Here is a 20,805-nt window from a genome sequence, read left to right as displayed (position 1 = left end):
TGTATTTTCAAATTATTTTCAAACGCTTTCAAAACATTTCCCATTTTTTGTACGGCAAATTTCAAATACACTGGTTCTTAATATATCAAAATGAATACCAAATTAAAAATCATTCCAGACACATGAAACATTACCTGCATACAGAATGGAAACCAAAAGCAAAACGAAACATATACATGCCATATATTTTCTCTTAACACAGGCGATCACCGAACATTTATTCACAAATAGATAAAATCAATGAACTTTGATGTAAGCTGATGACAGATATATATATGAGAAATATTCATTTCAAAAGTTTTAATTTCCTTTTTATTAGTCGGTTCCTGTCGTTTGACAATTATACATAGAAAGTTTAAAGAAAAACATATGCTCGGTTTTCACTTCTTTATGAAGAATTTTATGAATGTCGATACATATTTGGGAAAGGACGTCGTGTTTCTGTTATGTGTCTTCATGGTACGGTTTTGTTTAAAAATTCACACTTCCTGAAGGTTCAGGATATAACTTCTAAATTTATTCCCCCGAAATCTCCAGTTGAAATTAAAAACAGGTGTTTTATGCATGTAATACAAACTCATAATTCCTGGTATTTATGAATTATTAAATTTATAAAAATGCCAGTAATTGTATGTTCGAGGGAAACGTGATTAATATATATATCACCCGGTCATTATCTCAATTTTATTAAACATCAAAGAATTTCATCCCGTGTGTGTTTCTTTATTGCTATTGATTAAGCCGCTTCCTCAAATAACATCTTTAAACGGTAACACGGGCACGGTATTAACCTTTGAAATGTCATTTTTCCGCATGATAATTGGTAACAATTTAACATTTGACTTTCTAAGAACATAAATCATAAACAAGTGTCAGATCTATTCGTTTCTAAAGTATAAAGCCATTTACTAGTATGTCAAAATGGAAAAGATTTAATACGTCATTTGTTTTATCAGTTGTCAATAAATTTTCTTTAAATTTGTTCTTTAATAAATTGTGATTTATGCGATCTCCTTAAGATTAAATAAAAAATTTTAAATGATGATAGAAAATACACATATGAGTTTTACAGGTATATAGAGAGAAATGCGGCAAAAACTGACTTTTGTCAGAAATAACAGTAGATAAAGGAAATGAGCCAATTTGAGACAGCATTTAGATGTACAGACAAGGATTTGGTGTGATATGTATTGTCAGTAAGGGGAAGAAGTTTTTGTCTGGTTGTCAAGAAATTTTCAGGGAAAATACGGATGGGATAAACAGGCAAGTCCCCCATTGCCCACTTCCCCTCAACATTCAAAATCCAACGCCAATGACTTGTTCTTTTTCTGCCCATGCAAACACATTTCGGTATGGAAACTTCATACCTTTTCTTTCGGTTTATAGATAGTACAAAGTCATTTCATTGTGAAATTAACTGGTGGTCAAGTCATATGAAAGTCTTGTATTTACAAGGTGACTGAAATTGGTTCAGATTTGCATTTAAAGTATATCTGTTTCAGTGAAAATCGGCTGTTTCTGGTGTATGTATTATGTATCTCTTTGATTTCCAGAAACGGCAACTTAAGAATGTGCAAAGATGTCACCTGCATTAATCATTATTACATTATAAGCGAAGGACAATTAGTAATATTTATTATGTTCCATTTCTTGTTCTAAGGCATATGTCAGGTATGTATACAATCCTATCTATTTGTTTTTCGGAAGCATGAAACAAAGTACTACGAAATATACGGAATATTATAAGGATCTCACAGCTTGTCATCTGATCAACGTGTTTTGTGTTGCCTTTCATCAATGATACTTTTCATTCATTTTCAGCTTCTAATAATTGTTTCAAGGCAGTTGTCACTTAGCAACGCTTTTCCTGTTTTACTCCATGTAGATGTGTATTTAATGTTTGTAAGTATATTTATTATTCTGTTTATATAATGTACTTTTTGCATTCAATTATAAACTGTGATAGTCTCTATGTTTCCAATATGGAATGCAATATACATTTGATATGTTGTAAATATACAATAACTACTTGTATCATATGTATGTATATAATTGAGACTTAAAAAATGATACATTACTATTATTGCTATTGTGTAATACTATGTAAGACAAAAGTCTTGCCCGCCCGCTTAGCTCAGTAGGTAAGAGCGTTGGTCTACGGATCGCGGGGTCGCGAGTTCGATCCTCGGGCGGGGCGTATGTTCTCCGTGACTATTTGATAAACGACATTGTGTCTGAAATCATTAGTCCTCCACCTCAGATAATTCATGTGGGGAAGTTGGCAGTTACTTGCGGAGAACAGGTTTGTACTGGTACAGAATCCAGGAACACTGGTTAGGTTAACTGCCCGCCGTTACATGACTGAAATACTGTTGAAAAACGGCGTTAAACCCAAAACAAACAAACAAAACAAAAGTCTTATTTCCAAACACACTTATCTCTGAATAGGATCACGAAACTTAATAGGGAGGTTGATCATGGCCAGCAGATGACCCCAATTGATTTTTAGGTCAGAAGATCAAAGATTTAGGTCTCATTGACCCCAGAACTTTTGAACATTTTTTTGTTGTTTTACTAAATGCTTAGAGAAGGCTTTTGTCTAAAATCACATTTGATACGGATGTCTCTTATGACTGGTAAATGACCCATAACTATTGATTTGAGGTCAGTACGTCAAAAGTCTAGTGCACAGTGCATACTTTCTGTTTCTTGTGCATTTACTGAATGCATCAAGGAGTGGTGAGGTGGCGGGGGTGGGGGCAGCATTTCGTGTTCTACGAGCTCCTGTCACACTTTTCTTTACCACCAGTTGTACACTTTGCTCTAATACTAATTTATCCAATAAATGTTCACCTTAAACGTATGTGTATAATAGTACTTATTATATAAATTGTATGACAAAAATTATCCATTTTAAGTTCAGTTTATTGTTTATACAAAACACAGGTCTTTGGGTCCCTGTCTTTCAGACTAATAAGGTAGATAAAATATCAAGTAATGTTTTGCGAAATGAAGTACTCTGAAATGTATTTCTATGCAATATCACACCCTATAAACGACTGTATTTCCCCTCTTCCTCTTGCGAGTGATCAAAACAATAAAATGACAGCTAAACGTTGAAAAACAACATTTTAAAGTGACTGATTAGCTTTAAAGGTATATATATTTTCATTTTATTAGAACCTGAACATGACTTGTTTCTGTATATAATGTGCTAGTCTGATGACAGGTAGAATTATAGCAAAAACTCGATTGATCACTGATTTTGTCCAGAAATTATACATTGTCGGCGTCACAAGTACTTATTTTCTTGCTGGAAGAATGACCTATATGTAAATTCCACTGTTTCATGGATAAAGAAACAATACTAGTTTGGTAAAATTAAATAAAATCATTGATAAATTCTCGAATTTGTTTATAACCGTAAAGGAAAGAAGATTCATTGCTATTTCCTGACTGTATGCATGCTTGCTTAATTTCTGTACAAGTGCTTGCGAGTTCGGTAGATAGACTGTATGCCTGTTTGTGAGTGACTTCTTTACAAAATGTCGGCGTTTCCTATGCTCCTGTAATATTTCTTCATATTTAGAACCCGCAAACAATGTTTGAAGGAGGGCGGTATAAAGCAGTCACCATGCGGTCTGTCTGTTCGATCTGTTTGTATATGTGTCCTCATATATTTGGTCGTGCAATTACTTCAGTGCTATTGCACCTACCTCTCTCAAAGTTTTCATACAAACATCGGCCATATGTAGTTAATGCCCATCTTATTACTTTCCTTTTTCTTTTTAAAGTTACACTTAAAGGAGAAACATGGTCTGTGTTTCGTGTCAGTGCCATAACTTCTTTATACATTAAGGGATTTTGAAATAACTTGGCACAAATGTTCACCATCATGAGACCGTAATGCGATGATGTCTCATACAAGACTATATTTTCTAGAATTTCAAACCAACTAATATATAATCGCAACTGCAATTAATAACATGTGAGAAAATGAACAGTAAATGGGGTGAAGCGGCGCCAGATTGAATTCACTAATCCTTTGTGGATCGCTTTCTTGACGGCGTCGCACAGTAATCAGCTTTATTTTAGGTTTGTCTTTGTATTTGCCATAAACACATGCACTTTAACATAAACCTTGTCTTAATGTACTGAAAATACATTCTGAGAATGAAATAAGTCCCCATTTTACAAGCAGAAGTGCCATTAGAGGAAAAAAATGAGGGTCTATTACCTCACCTGAGCAAGAAGTGCTCTAGAAGAGCTTTTGTGATTACCCTGTGTCCGTCGTCTGTCGTTGTCGGGTATTTTTCCCGATATCTGGAGTAATGATGTTATTTACCTTTGTACAAGAACAAGGGTAGCATTAATAACCCTGACAATTACAGGAGCATAACTATATTAAGCTGTTTTGGAAAGTTGTTCACATCTTTATAAAACACTAGGTTAAACACTTTTGAGGTCAATAACATATTGTGTGAAGAACAGGCTGGATTTAGAACACATTATAGCCCTGTTGATCAAATATTTTCTTTAAAGTTGTTAATAGATATGTATTTTGTCAATAATAAAAAACTCTACTGTGCTTTTTTGGATTAACCAAATTTCCCTCAACTCAGTCAATCGTATTGCTCTGCGGCGAAAGATTCTAAGTTACAATATTGATGGTAAATGTTTTAAAATTATTCTCAACATGTATGATAAAGCGAAGACTTGTGTATAATCAAACAATACTCCAGACAAGACAAGGTGAAAATCTCTTTCCTATTCTATTTTTTTTTATTCTGGAATGGTTAATAGCTTTTTGTCTAGTAAATTTCATGGTTTTCAGTTATTTTCTGATAATGCTAGTCATATGTTAAGTGATAACGATTTTGAAGTTTTCTTCTTCAAGTTATATTTGCTATTGTATGCTGATGACACAGTAACCTTAGCAGAGACCCCTAATGACCTCCAGTCAGCTCTTAATGCTATTTCAGAGTATTGCACCTCATAGGGGCTTAAGTTGTCATATTTTTGAAAAATAAGAGAGGTATACGTAATGCTTCAGTATTTCAATTTGAGAGTGGTAATATTTTAGAAATTGCTGGCTACTTCTCATACCTAGGTATTCAATTTTCATTCAATGGCAAGTTCGGTAGAACTGAGGCTCATTTAGTTGATCAAGCACGCAAAGCTATGTTTGCAGTTATTAGTAAATTCAGGGAGTTTTTGAAGTAAGTTAATAAGCTCCAAGGAAAATAAAATTTGTAATATTTTGTACAAAACTTCTCTCACTGTCTCAGAGGCAAAACAAGAAATTTAACTGGTTATGTTATTTTAAAAAAAGTCTTGATTCTCTTGGTATATCTAATTAGTCGTTAGATCAGAAGATTCGCTCTTGTAACTCCTTCTAAAATGCTGTTAACACTTGAATTAAAAATCAGTTTATACAAAACTGGAACTATTCAGTTAATAACCCAAGCAAATGTTTAAATTATAGAATGTATAAACACGAATTTGTATTTGAAAAATATTTCAAGCTTTTACCTTTTGACCTTAGCATTTCACTTTGTAAATTCAGATGCATGAATCATGTTGCCAGTAGAAAAGGGTAGATTTGAAAACAATGCAGGAGAACAAAGTACTTGTCATCTGTGTAATTGTAACATATTTAGGAGATGAATTTCCTTTTTATTACAAATATATATTTCAAAGTTGATAAAAAATGTAATATATTTTTTTTCTATCAACATAATATTCATCTATATATTTAATATATAGATGAATATTATTTTAAATATCCAGATACTCTCAAATTGTCTGACCTTATGAACAATTACAATAAGAATACTTTGTTAAAACTGACTGTTTTCTGTAAAAAAAGAAATGATGTCTACTTTTAGATAAATAGTTAGTTCTCATCCTCCACATCATCAGTTACTTCTGCAACGATTTGTCAGATTTTACATGCCAATCTGATTTTGTTACTATGACTTGTTATTGTTACAATTGTTGTCAGAGGCCCTTATGGGCCTTGACTTGATTAATAAACTGTAAACTGTAAAAAGCAATGAAAACGACCAAATCCGCAAGGACATATTCCTGGCGTTTGTGCGTTATCACTATCAAATGCAAACTATTTCTAACATCAGAAATAGCGGTAAATCTTGACAGTCAGTAAACATGTCGGCTGTATTTGTAACGATAACATGTTTATCAAAGTTTATTATTGAGAAACGAGGTTAAACCATTAGGCCATTCGGCTATTTTGTGCTGCTTTTGAATCTTGTTGACTGATTCACCATGAAGTTAACTCTGAATTACTAATAAGGACTTAATCGACTTTTCCGATAATATATTCGTTATCCTTTTCTATTTATACGTTCATTCGCATGATACTTGCGGGTGAAATAGTTTTGTTTGTTGTTTTTAAATCAGAGGATCATTTTCTTGCAGACGGACAGACAGACGGGGGTCAACCTATAGTCCTCTCCTGTCTCATCTCACTGATATTTTGAAATCGTAAGGTAACATTACTTCTTGCGATTTCCATAGGGGATCGACGATTAATTTCTTTCAAGACATGGTAGGGACCTTGTGTATACATTCAGTTTCTAATTCGTATTTTATGATAGTATATGAGTGTAAAGCCAACTCTGAACACTTGCATGTAAACGATGCTGAAACATTCAATTAATTATTTAAGTAGGATAGCGAGTCACAGACACTCGAATCCAACCACCCAAATGGATTAGTTTAAGCATCGCATGGGGGGGGGGGGGGGGGGGGGGGGGGGGGGGGGGGGGGGGGTCGACATTTAATGGCAGTATAAACATTACGACTGATTAAAAGAAACAATTTTATATGCATATTTTTTATTTCATTTACGCATTTCAAGGACATAAATCGCCTTTTGTAATCGCAAGATGGAATACAGTATCATTCGCAAATACGAATTCAGATCAAATATCAAAATTGGCAAGCCGGCATACAGTAAATGTTTTTTTACCGACTAGAGAAAAATTAATTTCATTTAAAAAACGCAACAGAAACAAAACATTTTATTTACATACATTTATGGAGTATGCATACTTATTACAGAAAACAAAATGGATAATTGGATTACAAATCAATTTGGCGTGATATTCATCAATTTCTTGACATCGTCGAGAGAATTTTCATGCAATGAGTGTGATCAGTCAACATTTTTTAAACATTACCTGTCAGTTGCATCTATTATATCATCATATACACATATTTATGTTAGACTTACCGTTTAACTTAAATACACATAGAGTGTAAAGCCAAATAATGAATTTAATGACGATTCGTACCTTTTCCGTGTCATTTTATTGTTTTGATCACTCGCAAGAGGAAGCGGGGGATACAGTCGTTTATAGGATGTGAATATTGAAACTCAAATACTTAAAGGTTCTACCTAATACATTAATTGGGACTCCATTACTATTTTCTATGGTCTCTTTGCATCTCCATATAGCACCATGTTGTAATCGGTCTACTCTTTTGAGAAGTACAGAATAGGTTCCATTACCGTTACAAATACCATCAAAAAGGTCACTGTTGCTCAAAAATCTTGTCATTATGCATTTCCCATTGTACAGCACCAAATTTGCGTCTTGGCTTGCAATTTGTGAGTTAGTCCACCGAGTTTCTAAGAGTGATCCATTTGTCTTTGAACACGTTAGTGTAACACTTGTATTCTCCACAGCGACAACATTTGCGGGTGACAGAGTTACTGTGTTGGTATATACACTTTAATTGCAATAAAAAGTTTAATTTTTGTGCAGAAAGTATACCAGCCTTTGAAGAAAATTGAACTGTGTGAAGTCAAAGCATTTAGTGTGTTACTCTCCTTCTCATGTTTTTGTTTGAAGTTTTATAGAATAAGCGCTGCGATAAAACATACGAAAAGATAATTATTTCATCTCACATATAAAAACCGATATAGGCAATGACCAAATGTTTGATACAATGTATATCATACATTTCAAAATGACAAAAACTGTAAAGAATTGTTGACGAAATACCACCTTTTCCAATAAAATGTGTGGTTGTAAAACTACCCGACTTCATTGCAGCTGGAACGTTTATATTTGCATCTTATAGGACCTTACATATATAAATGTATGTAGTGCGAATGTATAGTAACTGAAAACTAACGAAATTGCAAAACAGAATTTCTTTAAAATCATTTTGTCAGGAAGGTTAGAAAATAGAGCTAGCTTATTTTGAAGAAAACATTGACACAAAAAAAGACAGACATGAAGACAGACTGGAATGTATGGTGTCCTTTATTATGAAACTGCGAACAGGTTAAGATAAAAAAGCGCATAACTTTTATTAACTTATTGTAACTGTAACATGTGAATAACACATCAAAATAACTTGCTGCTACAGTTATTAATTTCTGAATAATAAAATTTTTGAAGTTCATAAATACCTTTTATCTCATTTCCGCAAAAGAAGTACAACAATATACAGATAATCATTTCGCTCGTCGTTCAGTCAGAGAAAGTCCTCTCCCCAGCTGGAAAAATATTTATAATATAATAAAAAAATGTCCGTTTTATTATATACATGTAACTATATTGTAATTATATAACTATATAACTGCATTCTTTAGAAACACTGTCTGCGGCATATACTGTATATGTACCGCTGTGTTCTTTTTATATAAATATCTATATAGAACAATTTGATATTCAAGCACAAACACATTTTAGATAAATGACCTCAGTATTCTTGTTAGTGTCTATTTCAACACTGAATAAAGAAACGATCATCCATTATTTATATAGCTTTAAAATTGATACACGTGTATCTAAACAACATTAATATGTACTTGGAAAGTTAATTTTGACGGTTACCGCGAAGAGTCCGTTTTCTTTATTAATTTAAAAATATAAAAAAGAAACTTCTGATCAAGCATCGAAAGAGATGGAAGAGATGGAAGATTTCTAAAAATGTCATTGTATTCTCTTACATTCATGTGAGTGTTCATGATTTTGTTCTGGAAAAATCGTTATGATTTTTATAAAAGGTTACTTTGTTCTTGCGGTAAGTCTCTTTTCATTAAGCTTTTTTTTGTTTACTTCGAAGATGTGAAGAGTATATGCATCCAAAAGTGAGATTAAAGAAAAACCTTGTTCATATAGTAGGGTTGCAATCAGATATTGAAGATACTTGAACCCCGCCTCAATTCTTAACAAATCAAGTTATATAAAGATGTCCGTAAATGTCTGAAATTTATGTCTGCTGGTAAAATTTGGCATAAATGGTTCCGAGCTGAGAAATCCAAGATGGGGTCAAAAATGACCACCACAAAAGTAAAGGGGATCGTTTTGTCTATCATAATAAACTGACCATTATCCTGCATTATTTTATTTTCTGTGAACTATTTTACTAAAATATGTCAAATTTCATGAAGTACAAATTGTTTAAATTTATGATGCAGAAAAAAATCAAAAGCTTAAATAATGATAAAATTTAAATGTCGGAGAAATAAAAGTATGCATTTAGCATTATGATTTCAATATAATGTTAACATTTCCATTGTATTCATTGAAGGATTTTAGATTCTTTAATTCGGAACTTTTGCACACTAGCTAACTATTCATGAAATGTATTAAAACTTGATTATTACAAAATGCTGCAAATCTCAATTATTATGCTGTAAGCAGATCCTAGCTGAAGAACGGAACAAAAAAGTTATTCTTCATGCTTTATTTTTACATTTTTTCCAAAGCAGTATACATTTAATTCAGCAGAATAATCTTATATTAATCTGTTCTAGTTTTATCCAGTTATTTAAAGGTAGGATTAAATATCATAGATATTATTTCTTCTTGCTTGTTCAACACAACTGTTCTTAAATAAACGAACAGGAGTCCTTTACTGCTGTTTAGGTGGGAATGGACAAAGATTTGATTTTGTTGAGTTTACTTATTATTATCAATTAAACAGTCAAGAAAAACTACACAAATAAAATTGTGTGTACATGAAAGTGCCGAGTTACTTCACAAATCAACGTTTACACTAACATAACCCATTCTTACATTCTTCATTGATATCAAAACCACAGTGCTACAAAAATTGACTTTAATTAAGTTTATTTTTTTCTCTAAAATGTTGTAAAATGAGAAATTCCATCTTATTTGTTTCACCAACATGTCATGTCTTTCGAAGTTGTAACATCTATTTGTTCCATTCATACATACATATATTATTCTAGTTTAATACTATTCTATTTGACGATAAGATAAATTTATGTACCACATTTTTAAATACTAAATTTATATAAATTCTGATAAAATACAAACGACCCTACCTGACCGTGACCATTTGACCTTAAATATATGTATGACACACTGAATGGTAATATCTGCGTCTAGCATTAGGTCATGTACCCGTATTTGAACATTAAAATGATTCTGCATACCATATCTGATGAAGATCAGTCAAGAAGTCGTTTATTATTCATTATTTTAGCTCTAATTGCCCCTAGAAGGGGCCAAGTGCCCCTATTTGAAAACATTTGAAATGGGAGTGTCATACAGTGATTTCACAGACCGAGTTTGATGAATATCCATTCAAGTGATTCGTGAGAAGATGTCGTTTGAAGATTTTTCTATGCAACTCCTTGTTGCCTCTGAAATGGACCAAGTGTCCCAATTTGAAAGAACTCGAGAGAATACCTAAAATGATCTACATACAAAGTTTGATGGATATCAATCTAACTGTACATGAGGAAAATTCATTAAAATATAATTCTACTTTTAGCTCCAGTTGCCAAGTGCTCCACTCGAACAAAATAGGCAGTATACCTATTAATGATTCTACAAACAAAGTTTGAAGAAGATCCATCAAGAAGTTGTTTACAGATTTTTTCTAGTTGCAGTTCTAGCGGCCCGTAAAAGGGGAAAGGCAACTCCATTTGAATACAATATAGAGACGATCTTATAATGCTGCAAAACAAGTTTGATGAGGATCAGTCAAACAGTTTATACAAAGAAGTTGTTTACATTATTTCTGAGTTTACCTATAGCGGCCACTGAAAGAAGACAAGTGTCCCAATTTGAATAAATATGAGAGAAGACTTAACAATGGTTCAACAGATCAAGTTCGAAGAAGATCCATAGAGCGATTCATGAGATTCCAAGGTATTTCTATTGTTAGCTCATGCGGGAAGCGCCCCTCTTTGAATAAAATTGAGAAAGGACCTTATAATGACGCTACAAACCAGATTTATCAGAGATCCATCGGGCGGTTAATGAGAAGAAGTTGTTTTAATTTCTATGTTTACCTATAGCGGACCCTGAAGCCAAGTGCCCATATGAACTTTAATACTGACCTTGTCAGGATGCGGCATTCCTAGTTTGGTGTACTTCTAAACAGTTGCTTTGAGGAAAAGATATTAAAGTAAAAATGTTGACAACGGACGCCGGAAAACGGAAGACCGACTATCCACCTATATTAATAGTTTAACCCATGGTAAATGCAGAAGTATTGATTGTCTAAAAAAAATTGACACTTAAATGTATAAGTTACTTAGATATGATTATCTTTCTACACATCTTACAGGTTGTTATCCTCTGTGATGGTTTTGTACATGTAACATTTAGCTATAATACTAAGCAGAACATTTCACCATAGCGCATAAGGTCGCTAACATCGAATCACTAATGTGGATTCGAACTTTCGTTTGAGATGTATAATTCTTCTTTCATCTGAGGAAGCCATCTAGCTAACTTACGGAAGGTCGGTGGTTCTAACAAGGTACCTGCCCGTGATGAGATAATGCCCGAATAGGACCATAAGATTAGTCAGTCGCTATATGACCTATATTTGTGTCAGTATAAAATAATACGTCCATATATTTCTACTACATTTGTGTACATTGTTTTATCTACAAACATCATTTCATTTGAAATAAATTTCCTATTATTCTTCCATACATTAAAAGTAATTGATTTCACGAGATTTAAGTGTTGAACATTAACTTACCTATACTATCCATTACTATTCCACATAAGAAAAATAAAACGTTTTATTTTCAGATAATTAAGTTTTGAAGTCATTCATAACTTCCGGGTATGTCGACATGCATAAAACCAGTTTTAAGCTAGCGATTAATGGCTATAAAGTGTACTAAACATAGATTATAAATAAATGAAATCTGTAAGGAGGTCATTTGGACGCATAATAAATAATAATTGTAATGGAAAGTTGTACCCCTCATGCCTCCTATCACCGGCTTACGTGAAACTCTATGTGTTAAACCAACGTATTAGAAATCTAACTGTTTTGATTATATCTTTGCTGTCGGTGCAGGATGTAAATGCAAACATAATGCAAAGTCAGGACTTCACATCGTTTTTGTGATTTCTTACCATTTATTTATAATAATTTGTAAAATATCTGCATATTAAGCTTTATGTTAAAGATAAAGGATACTACAGCCTCACCTTAGATTCGTTAATACTTCTTGAAAAGAGTAATCTAATAATTGTTTCTGCAAAATTACTTTAAAAACTTGATTTAGCAGCTTTAGAGAAGTGTTCAATAGAACACCTAGAATAGAATGCCTTCTCTACCTAGCCAGTTTGACAAATCAAAATGGCTGTAACGATTTCAATTAAGGATCAACCAGTAACAATTTCTCTGAAAATTATTTAAATTTTGACTAATTGGAAATGGAAGATATCTTATTTATATATATAGTACTGACGGCCATGCTTTGTGACAAATTAAAATGATTTGAACACGTTTGTCAAGCAACACCCGTTATTATACAGCACAATATTTGGTAAACGAACAACATCTTTGCAAACAATCTACCTGTCCAATTCATGTTGCACAGAATTGTCCCGTAAGACTGGATACTTAAAATATTCTCCCCATTGGACTATGCAGGTGGGTCAATAATTCTTTTTTATTGTTTTTATATCAGGCTAAAAATCTGGCTGCAGTTTCCGAAGAGTGCTATTTTTAGATAAACACAACCAATGACTTGAACAGAAGCCTGGCATCTTTTATCAATTAACGATATCTTATGGAAATTTATTGATCGATATGTTCAGCGTTCTTCAGATAACCTAGCTGAAACTTCATTACTATGAAATTTGTAAAAAGGAAATATTGAAAATAAATTGATGACGTCACAATATTTACGTTGTGTACACATGTGTACGCAAAAATAACGTTGCTTAGCAATTACAAATTTTACGACGTCATATTGTATTATTTGCCCTGATGAGTAATAAACGCTACCGGTAGGCAAATATTAAGTAACTCATGTAAAGTTGTTTATTTTTTTTTTATAATGTACTTGATTCGGCACAGATTTTTACATACATAATATCTACAGTCCTATGCCAGATATCATTCAAACAATTATATCAAAGTAATAATAATTTTAAATGTATAAAAGCAAGATGTTTGAATGTTTTTATTAAAACGACAAAAAATGTAATTTACTATGAGATTTCCTCAGTGGAAATACTTTGATTTCAATTTAAAAAGACAACCATCACAAAAGTAGAAGTCCTACAATGTGTGTTTTATTACATAAAAAGAACAATTTTAATTTGTTTTCTCCTATAAGCAATTAATATCAAAAGAGAAATAGTCAGTATAAATACATGACTCGCGAATTGTACATAGAAGAATTAGGGCAAAATATGTTTTTATCCATCAAGTTTACTGTATAATGAAACTTTTTTATCATATGTTTGACCTTGTGAGGGTAAAATAAAGCCCTTACATAAGTTTGTTATTACAGTAGTGTAATAAAGCTTTGGCGTTGATGTCGCTCTAAGTATAGGAGACGTTAAGCGAATTGACTTGATCTATAATAGGTAAATAATGAAGAAATTGTGGTGTTTCAGCAGTAATAGCTTACATGTAATACAAAGAATATTACATTTGTGTTTTCAACATTGAATAAAATAGATAAAATGCTCAATAGAACCTCGCCTTTTATTCTTTTTAAACACGAAAAGACACTCATGTAATAACCTCTATTTGTGGCTTGTAGTAATCTGATTTTCTTCCATTTTATGAAACATTTTTATTGCATGATTAATACTTTTGAGAGTTGTCTGCATGTTTCTCTGACTGTATAAGCTTTCTATTATTTTGATATTAGAATAAATAACTCTGTTTGGCTGTGTTTGAGTTCATTATAACCAAAATTTACGGTATATTTGAAAATAAAACTTATTTCTGGTAGGTTTATAATAAATTGAAATTTATTAAGCAATTTGTTATTTGAATTATGATGTCATAATCATAATATTTATGCTTAGTATCTATTTTTAAGCCTATACCGAGTTTAGTATTGAAAAATATATGTTGAGATTAAGAATACACAAAGTACAATTTTGGTATTTCTTCTCCTCTTATTGCAAAAGACAGCACAGTATATTAGCAAAACATTCCGCAGTCTGCCCTGTGGAAGATAAATGGTCCGAGAGCAGATTATGCCTACAAATTATGAATTCCTTATAATCAGTTATCATGCTAATTAGTCAAAATTGCTCATTTTGAGCAAGGTAGTTGTGGCCGTGTAAAAGGTTATAGGATCATTGATTTGATTGTATGCTACCCTTGAAAAGGCTTTTTAACAGCCGAATGCTCTCGGGTTGATAATTAAACCTTTGACACTGACTGGAGATTCACTTTCTCATATCCTATAATTATTTTCATGTTATTTCATCCTTCTCGGATCCAGTATGTTTGAAAGGCATTTCGTTGATGCTGGACTCAGATAATTAATGATAAAGATTTTCTACATTGAATGTTACCATCTTACATTTTTTCTAATGGCAAATGGGCATAGTCCACGGGTGGTAATTTGCGCTGGGAATACGCTTAAAACGGGATGCACGATGTCCCGGAATTGAGTTGCCCGAAGGAAAAGACGAAATTCAGGTATTTGCTCAGTATGCGTGCATGGTGCATCAGGACGATATTACCTATCATGTAATTAACTCCATTGATATCTTCTTACAGAAAGAAATTCCAGAATACTAATGCATAATTAATACGGCTACGTTGATTTGTTGTATACTCAGCAGTGACTCTACTGAGAGTATATCAATATAAAAATGAAATTAGAAATATTGGTCATTTTATCTCGTTTTTGCATTTTCTCAACCGAAGCAAAGTCTAACATGTACACATTGTATTCCGCTTAAGCCTGATATGAGGGGTGTTGCTCATTTTATTACCTCTCATGCTCAGACTCATTCAAACTGAGTCTGCTTTTAATTTGCTTTGCTCGGTTCTTTGCTTCTAAAGGATCTTTTTACAGATTTTATTGTGTATCAAAAATATAAATGTTAGTGTGAATTTTAAAATGTAAGTATATTTTTCGATAGTTATGCGTTTGTACACTGCCTAATTTCAAATCTGAATACTCTGTGCTCAAAGCCTTTTTCAGTTGTTCCTAGATCAGACATACATTGTATGTACGTTCATTCATAATTATGATATAGCCAGATAACAAGCATCCCCCGAGTGCTCACACTATGACTGCAAATACTAAGGTTGGGTGAAAGTGCCAAACTCGTAATAACGTTTAATTCTTGCATACCACTCGGGGATTTCCGGTATTTTTACCGGTGCTGGAAAAAACCACCTTACACCCCTGGATGTAAGATGACTCTCGTGCTTTAAATGACGTATTACGAACTATATATATGTAGGAGATTTATGTAGTTATTTATATTTTCTTTCGAAAAACGGAATAAAAAGCCAGTACCTTGACAGTTCCTCTTTGTTCCTGATAGTATATTTCTCGATTCAATACACGTTATTTTATCAAAAATTCAAAACGTTACGCTGCAACTGATAAAACAAAACCGGAACTAAACATTGTTATTTGTCTTTGAAACGTCATGACGTCTTTCCTGTTTACGGACGTTGGTTTACCGCGCTGTGTTTAAATACGCTGCTATATGAAATAGTTCTAAAGAAAGCCGTTCAACTGATTTTATCTAAAAAAAAAAATTATTATTTCTTGATATCGGTATGCAAGAAAAAAGATTCTGTCACTGGTTATAGGTGCAGATGGGAATATCCGGCTCTCGGGTAACTGTTTAGGCGGTAACTCGGTAGGAGCCTCGTTACCGCCTAAACAGTTACCCTCGAGGCCGGAAATTCCCATCTGCACCTATAGCCAGTGAAAGAGTCTTATAATACGCGACAGTAGTCTGGAGGATATAGCACATTAAACTAATGCGTAATACGTTATTTCAATATGAAGACATTCGAATAAAATCCCAAGTAACATTTCGTATGTTTAGGAAAAGTTATTAAACTAACTATTACATTCAGACTGCCACCCTGTAGTGACAAAGTGGTTTTTGTAAGATATTTATTCGCAATGAAACAAAGTAGACAATTGCGTTCAAATTAAATTACAAATAGCTCGGATACATTACTTTTGATACGATCGAATGGTTCACTTTCACATTTTTCTCTTTATCTATAATCAAATGAAAGTACATCTATATGATTGACAAGAAAGTAGTCTTATATGTCATTTTCAAATATGTATTCTAGCATAAAACTGCTGTTTTGTCGTTTTAGGAGTGTTTTAATTAACTAGGTACTTATGTGCATTACAGGGACAGTTTATGTTGTTAAAATAAAGTTTTGATGCGCATTTCATGGGCCCTATAAGGAATAACTAAAACTAGTTTGAGAGGAAATGTAAGGTATGCATAACATTAGTTTCAGGATAGAATACCGTTATCACAAGGTTGCTTCTCCTTTCCAACTAACTGATGACAGTTTGCAAAAACAAGAAGAAGAAGACGAAGAATACAAAACAATAATTTCAACGTGTGGGCCATAACGTCAGTGCATTTCATTAATGACAAACGCTTGTCATATTCCTTAGAAAGACGTTGTATTGAAATGATAATAAAACATTTGTAAACTGAAAATATGTCTGCATAGATTTGTTAACACATGTTGCAGAAAAATATGTAACAAGGGAATGAAAATAAATTCATAGAAAAATACCTTTCACATCTCACATGCAATTTTCTAGAACTTCTTTATACTAAAAAGTACGGTGTGTAGTGTTAACTGATTGGATGCAAATAATAGACGCTTCCACTATCTTCTCCCTCATTTCTACCCATATGTAGTTGTACTTGCTCAAAGGAGTTACATTTCATATCCCTGTAATTGATACAACTGTCTCGTGCGCCATTATCTAAATGTGTTATACTTCTAGATCTATTTACAGAACTAGCTGATACGTCACACTTATAACTAAGATGTTTTGTTTCTTGCTGTTTTGTCAATGTTGTGGGCCATGAAAGTGCGACACCTCTTCCATCGAGACTGTCTGTATTTACCCTAGAACTCGTACCTACTACATGCTTATCAGAGTGAATAATGGCAGCTTTGTCATCTATCTCTAGATGATGGCGTGGGACTGATTTACTAGTTCCAATGTCTTGTAGTTCATAATATCTGCTAAAACGAGAGCTAGATTCTTCAATGTTTTCTACTGTAAGTTCAGACCGAATGTCCGTGTATGTATTGCTAATTGATCCCAGAGTGCTACCTACAAATGAAATGATAAATACATAGCACAGTCGGAGAATATCTTATTTTAAGGCAGAAAATGCTGGCATTTCTTTTGTACATATTTTCACTACTTGCCAAAAACATGCACTGAGTTAGTTTCTTACAAAAATATTCTAGATCTAATCCTTTAGACAAATGCTTATGGATAAATCTTGAAAGAAAATGTCAAAATAAATGACCACGTTTCATCAACGAATAGTTCCTTGAATTCAGTCCAATACTCTCGTCTAAGTACGCGATTACTGCGACCTCATAATGACCTTCTAGTCAAGTGCTCGAGACCCAAACCTATGTACACATCTTCATCAAAATATACAGATTATAAACTACATTTATTTAAGAAATAATAATTTCCAAAACGTGGATTATCATAGAATAACCCGTGTTTTGAGTTCTTATGCGTAAAAATATATCACGAAGGCCAACGACATTAGTCCTCCACCTCTGATTCATGTGGGGAAGTTGGTAGCTACTTGCGGAGAACAGGTTTGTACCGGTACAGAATCCAGGAACACTGATTAGGTTAACTGCCCGCCATTACATAACTGAAATACTGTTGAAAAACGGCGTTAAATCCAAAACAAACAAACAATCTACGATAAATCACACTTGGGAACTTATTATTTCGATTCTAACACGACATACTAGTATCAACAGTGTTAGAAAAAAATGGTAAGTACTTTTTACGACCGTGCTACGCACCTGGATCGGATGACGTCATTGCACGCGAGTGGGTTATTGCAGAATAACCCGAGACAGAGTTTGCTCTACATGTATGTAGGTTATATTTGCTGGTCGTGTTAGAATTGAATATAATGTTTATTTCTTACCGCTGCTCAGCACAATTTCGTCGTAAATTTGGGTTGAGCTTTCTCTCGCAGAGGTGTCAAAATTATACCACCTGCGTTTTATAATTGCTCTGAAATGAATCATACCGCAACACATTAATTGACACGGGATAAATAACGTAGATTTTTAAAATTAAACATTCCATTTCCAGTATGTCTTACAACTTTAAAAAATGTACGAGATTTTAAATATTATTCCGTTTATTTATCTTATTTTATTTACTACTAAACCAACTAAATATTTTTTTCATAGATCTATAATGTAAATTATGTTTGATAATAAAAAATCAAATACATTCACTTATATATGTATAGACGAATACCTGTCGGCTTAGCTTATCTTTTTAGCCTGTAACTGAAAAAAAGACCGAAAGAAATAATGCATACTACCAACACTTTCTGAAGTTATTTTACTTTTATTGATAGAATTTTGTTGTGTAATACAGTAATAGTCTGTCCTTTTATTTTCGGAATATACTCACTTCCGTATGTAAACAATTATGACTGCACATGACAGTGATACTATAACTCCAAACAGGCAACCACCAACAGCATACACTACTGGATCAATACCTGAGTTTAAGACTGAAAATTACGAAAATTAAAACAATTATGTTTGTTTGTTGGGTTAAACGTCGCACAGACACAAGTATAGGTCATTTGGCGACATTCCAGCTTCGATGGTGGACGGAGACCTTAGGTGCCCCTCTGTGCATTACATTACGAGCGGGCACCTGGGTAGAACCACCGACCTTCCGTAAGTCAGCTGGATAGCTTCCTCACATGAAGAATTCAATGTCCCGAGCGAGGCTTGAATTCACATCAGTAACGGCAAGTGATTCTAGGAAATGATTATACCATGCCTGAAATGTGGAGGTAAATGAGTGAGTGGTAAATAAATATAATTTTTGGTTCTTTTGTTCTCAATGTTCATGAAAATTTAACAGTAACATGATAGATTTCTATTAATTATTAATAAACTAAGAAATATTTGCAATAATATGCTAATTGCCATGGAGTCGTTAATATTTGCTTTCTCTCGACCAATACAGGATTTTCTGGGCCAAAATATTGTTTTAAATTTGTTATCAACTCGGCTAAAAGCGATACATACTGATGGGTTCAGCCAACTCGACCAATATCAGAATCCGTTCTTGGCAGAAAAATAGACACCATCTTGAATTTTTTTAAGTTTCGTCACCACATTAAAAACGTTACTAATATTTGATGAAGTATACAGAAGAAAAATGTTTAGTGCGCCATAGCCTACAGTTATTTGTGATCACCACAAGATGTTAAAATTATCGGAAGACGAAGGTATATTGTAATTGGATTTAGGAAGGACGGTTGATGACCGGAGGATTTAGTAAACGGGCATTCATTTTCCCATTTAAGTGGCATTCTATCCTGTATAACTGAACCAGGCATTGAGTTTACTTTAATCGTGCATTAGTGTCACTGAACTTGATCTTAGCCCATTTTCGATCGCAAAAACAAAAATATTAACACTACGGTTAGTCAAATAGAGGTTTTCTTCTTTGGATGTAATCATAACAATAAATTACTCGTTTGATACATTCATGTATCAATAGAAAAAAGGAGAGAAAAAACAACAGTATACTCTTTTGATTATAATTTCTAGAAAAGTATAACAGGGACAAAGGCTTGGTAAAATAACAATGATTTTATAATGTTTCAAGATAAAAATCAAGAAAGAATAGATATAAACCTAAATTTCTTTTTTCCTTTTCTTCGGAGCCATCTTCAATACTTCTATCAGTCATAGATACATTGCTAAATTCTTTACATCTTTCGTCACACATGTCACCTTGAAAACCGTCAGCGCAACCAAAGTTACAGTGCCCTAACACTTGGTCACAAGATCTATTGATACACGTGTGGCTGCAGCTCTTTTCGCAGGTATCACCATACCAGCCATACAAACAACCATTACTACAATTACCGGAAAGTTGATTGCATGACCTGTTATGACAGGTATTTGTGCAGACATTATCGCAGGTGTAGCCATACCATCCTGGAATGCACCCGTTGCTACAAGCCCCCGTAAGCTGGTCACATGATGCTTTGGTACATTAATCGTTGCACTTTTTCTCACAGTTGTCTCCATACCAACCTGCAATACAACCTATATCGCAATATCCGGATACTTGATTACAAGAGCGATTCAAACATGTGTTACTGCAGGTTTCATTACATGTATCATGAAACCATCCGGGGACACAGCCGTAAACACATTTTCCTGATGGTTTTTCACACCTATTTGAGTTACCTGATGTAAGGCAATGTTTGCATTGTCTTTCACAGCGTCGACCAAAGTATCCAT

General features: G+C 33.3%; 1 protein-coding gene and 1 long non-coding RNA gene across 2 annotated transcripts; both read right to left on the bottom strand.

The window, feature by feature from the left end:
* Positions 1–7,033: 7,033 nt before the first annotated feature.
* Positions 7,034–12,142, bottom strand: LOC128556028 (uncharacterized). Its single transcript, XR_008370401.1, has 2 exons — positions 12,010–12,142; positions 7,034–8,533 (listed from the first exon to the last, which is right to left on the bottom strand). It is a non-coding gene; the product is annotated as an uncharacterized LOC128556028 (long non-coding RNA).
* A 4,666-nt stretch (positions 12,143–16,808) lies between these two features.
* On the bottom strand, positions 16,809–20,805 carry LOC128555881 (uncharacterized). Its single transcript, XM_053539672.1, has 5 exons — positions 20,752–20,805; positions 20,394–20,595; positions 18,944–19,046; positions 18,444–18,532; positions 16,809–17,590 (listed from the first exon to the last, which is right to left on the bottom strand). Exons 1-5 carry the CDS (start codon positions 20,803–20,805, stop codon positions 17,100–17,102), a joined length of 939 nt encoding a protein of 312 aa, XP_053395647.1. The 3' UTR covers positions 16,809–17,099.

Source organism: Mercenaria mercenaria, chromosome 3 (assembly GCF_021730395.1).
Source record: "Mercenaria mercenaria strain notata chromosome 3, MADL_Memer_1, whole genome shotgun sequence".
NCBI lineage: Eukaryota > Metazoa > Mollusca > Bivalvia > Venerida > Veneridae > Mercenaria > Mercenaria mercenaria.
The sequence above is the reverse complement of the archived record's forward strand: the minus strand, read 5'-3'. Positions and strand labels throughout refer to the sequence as shown.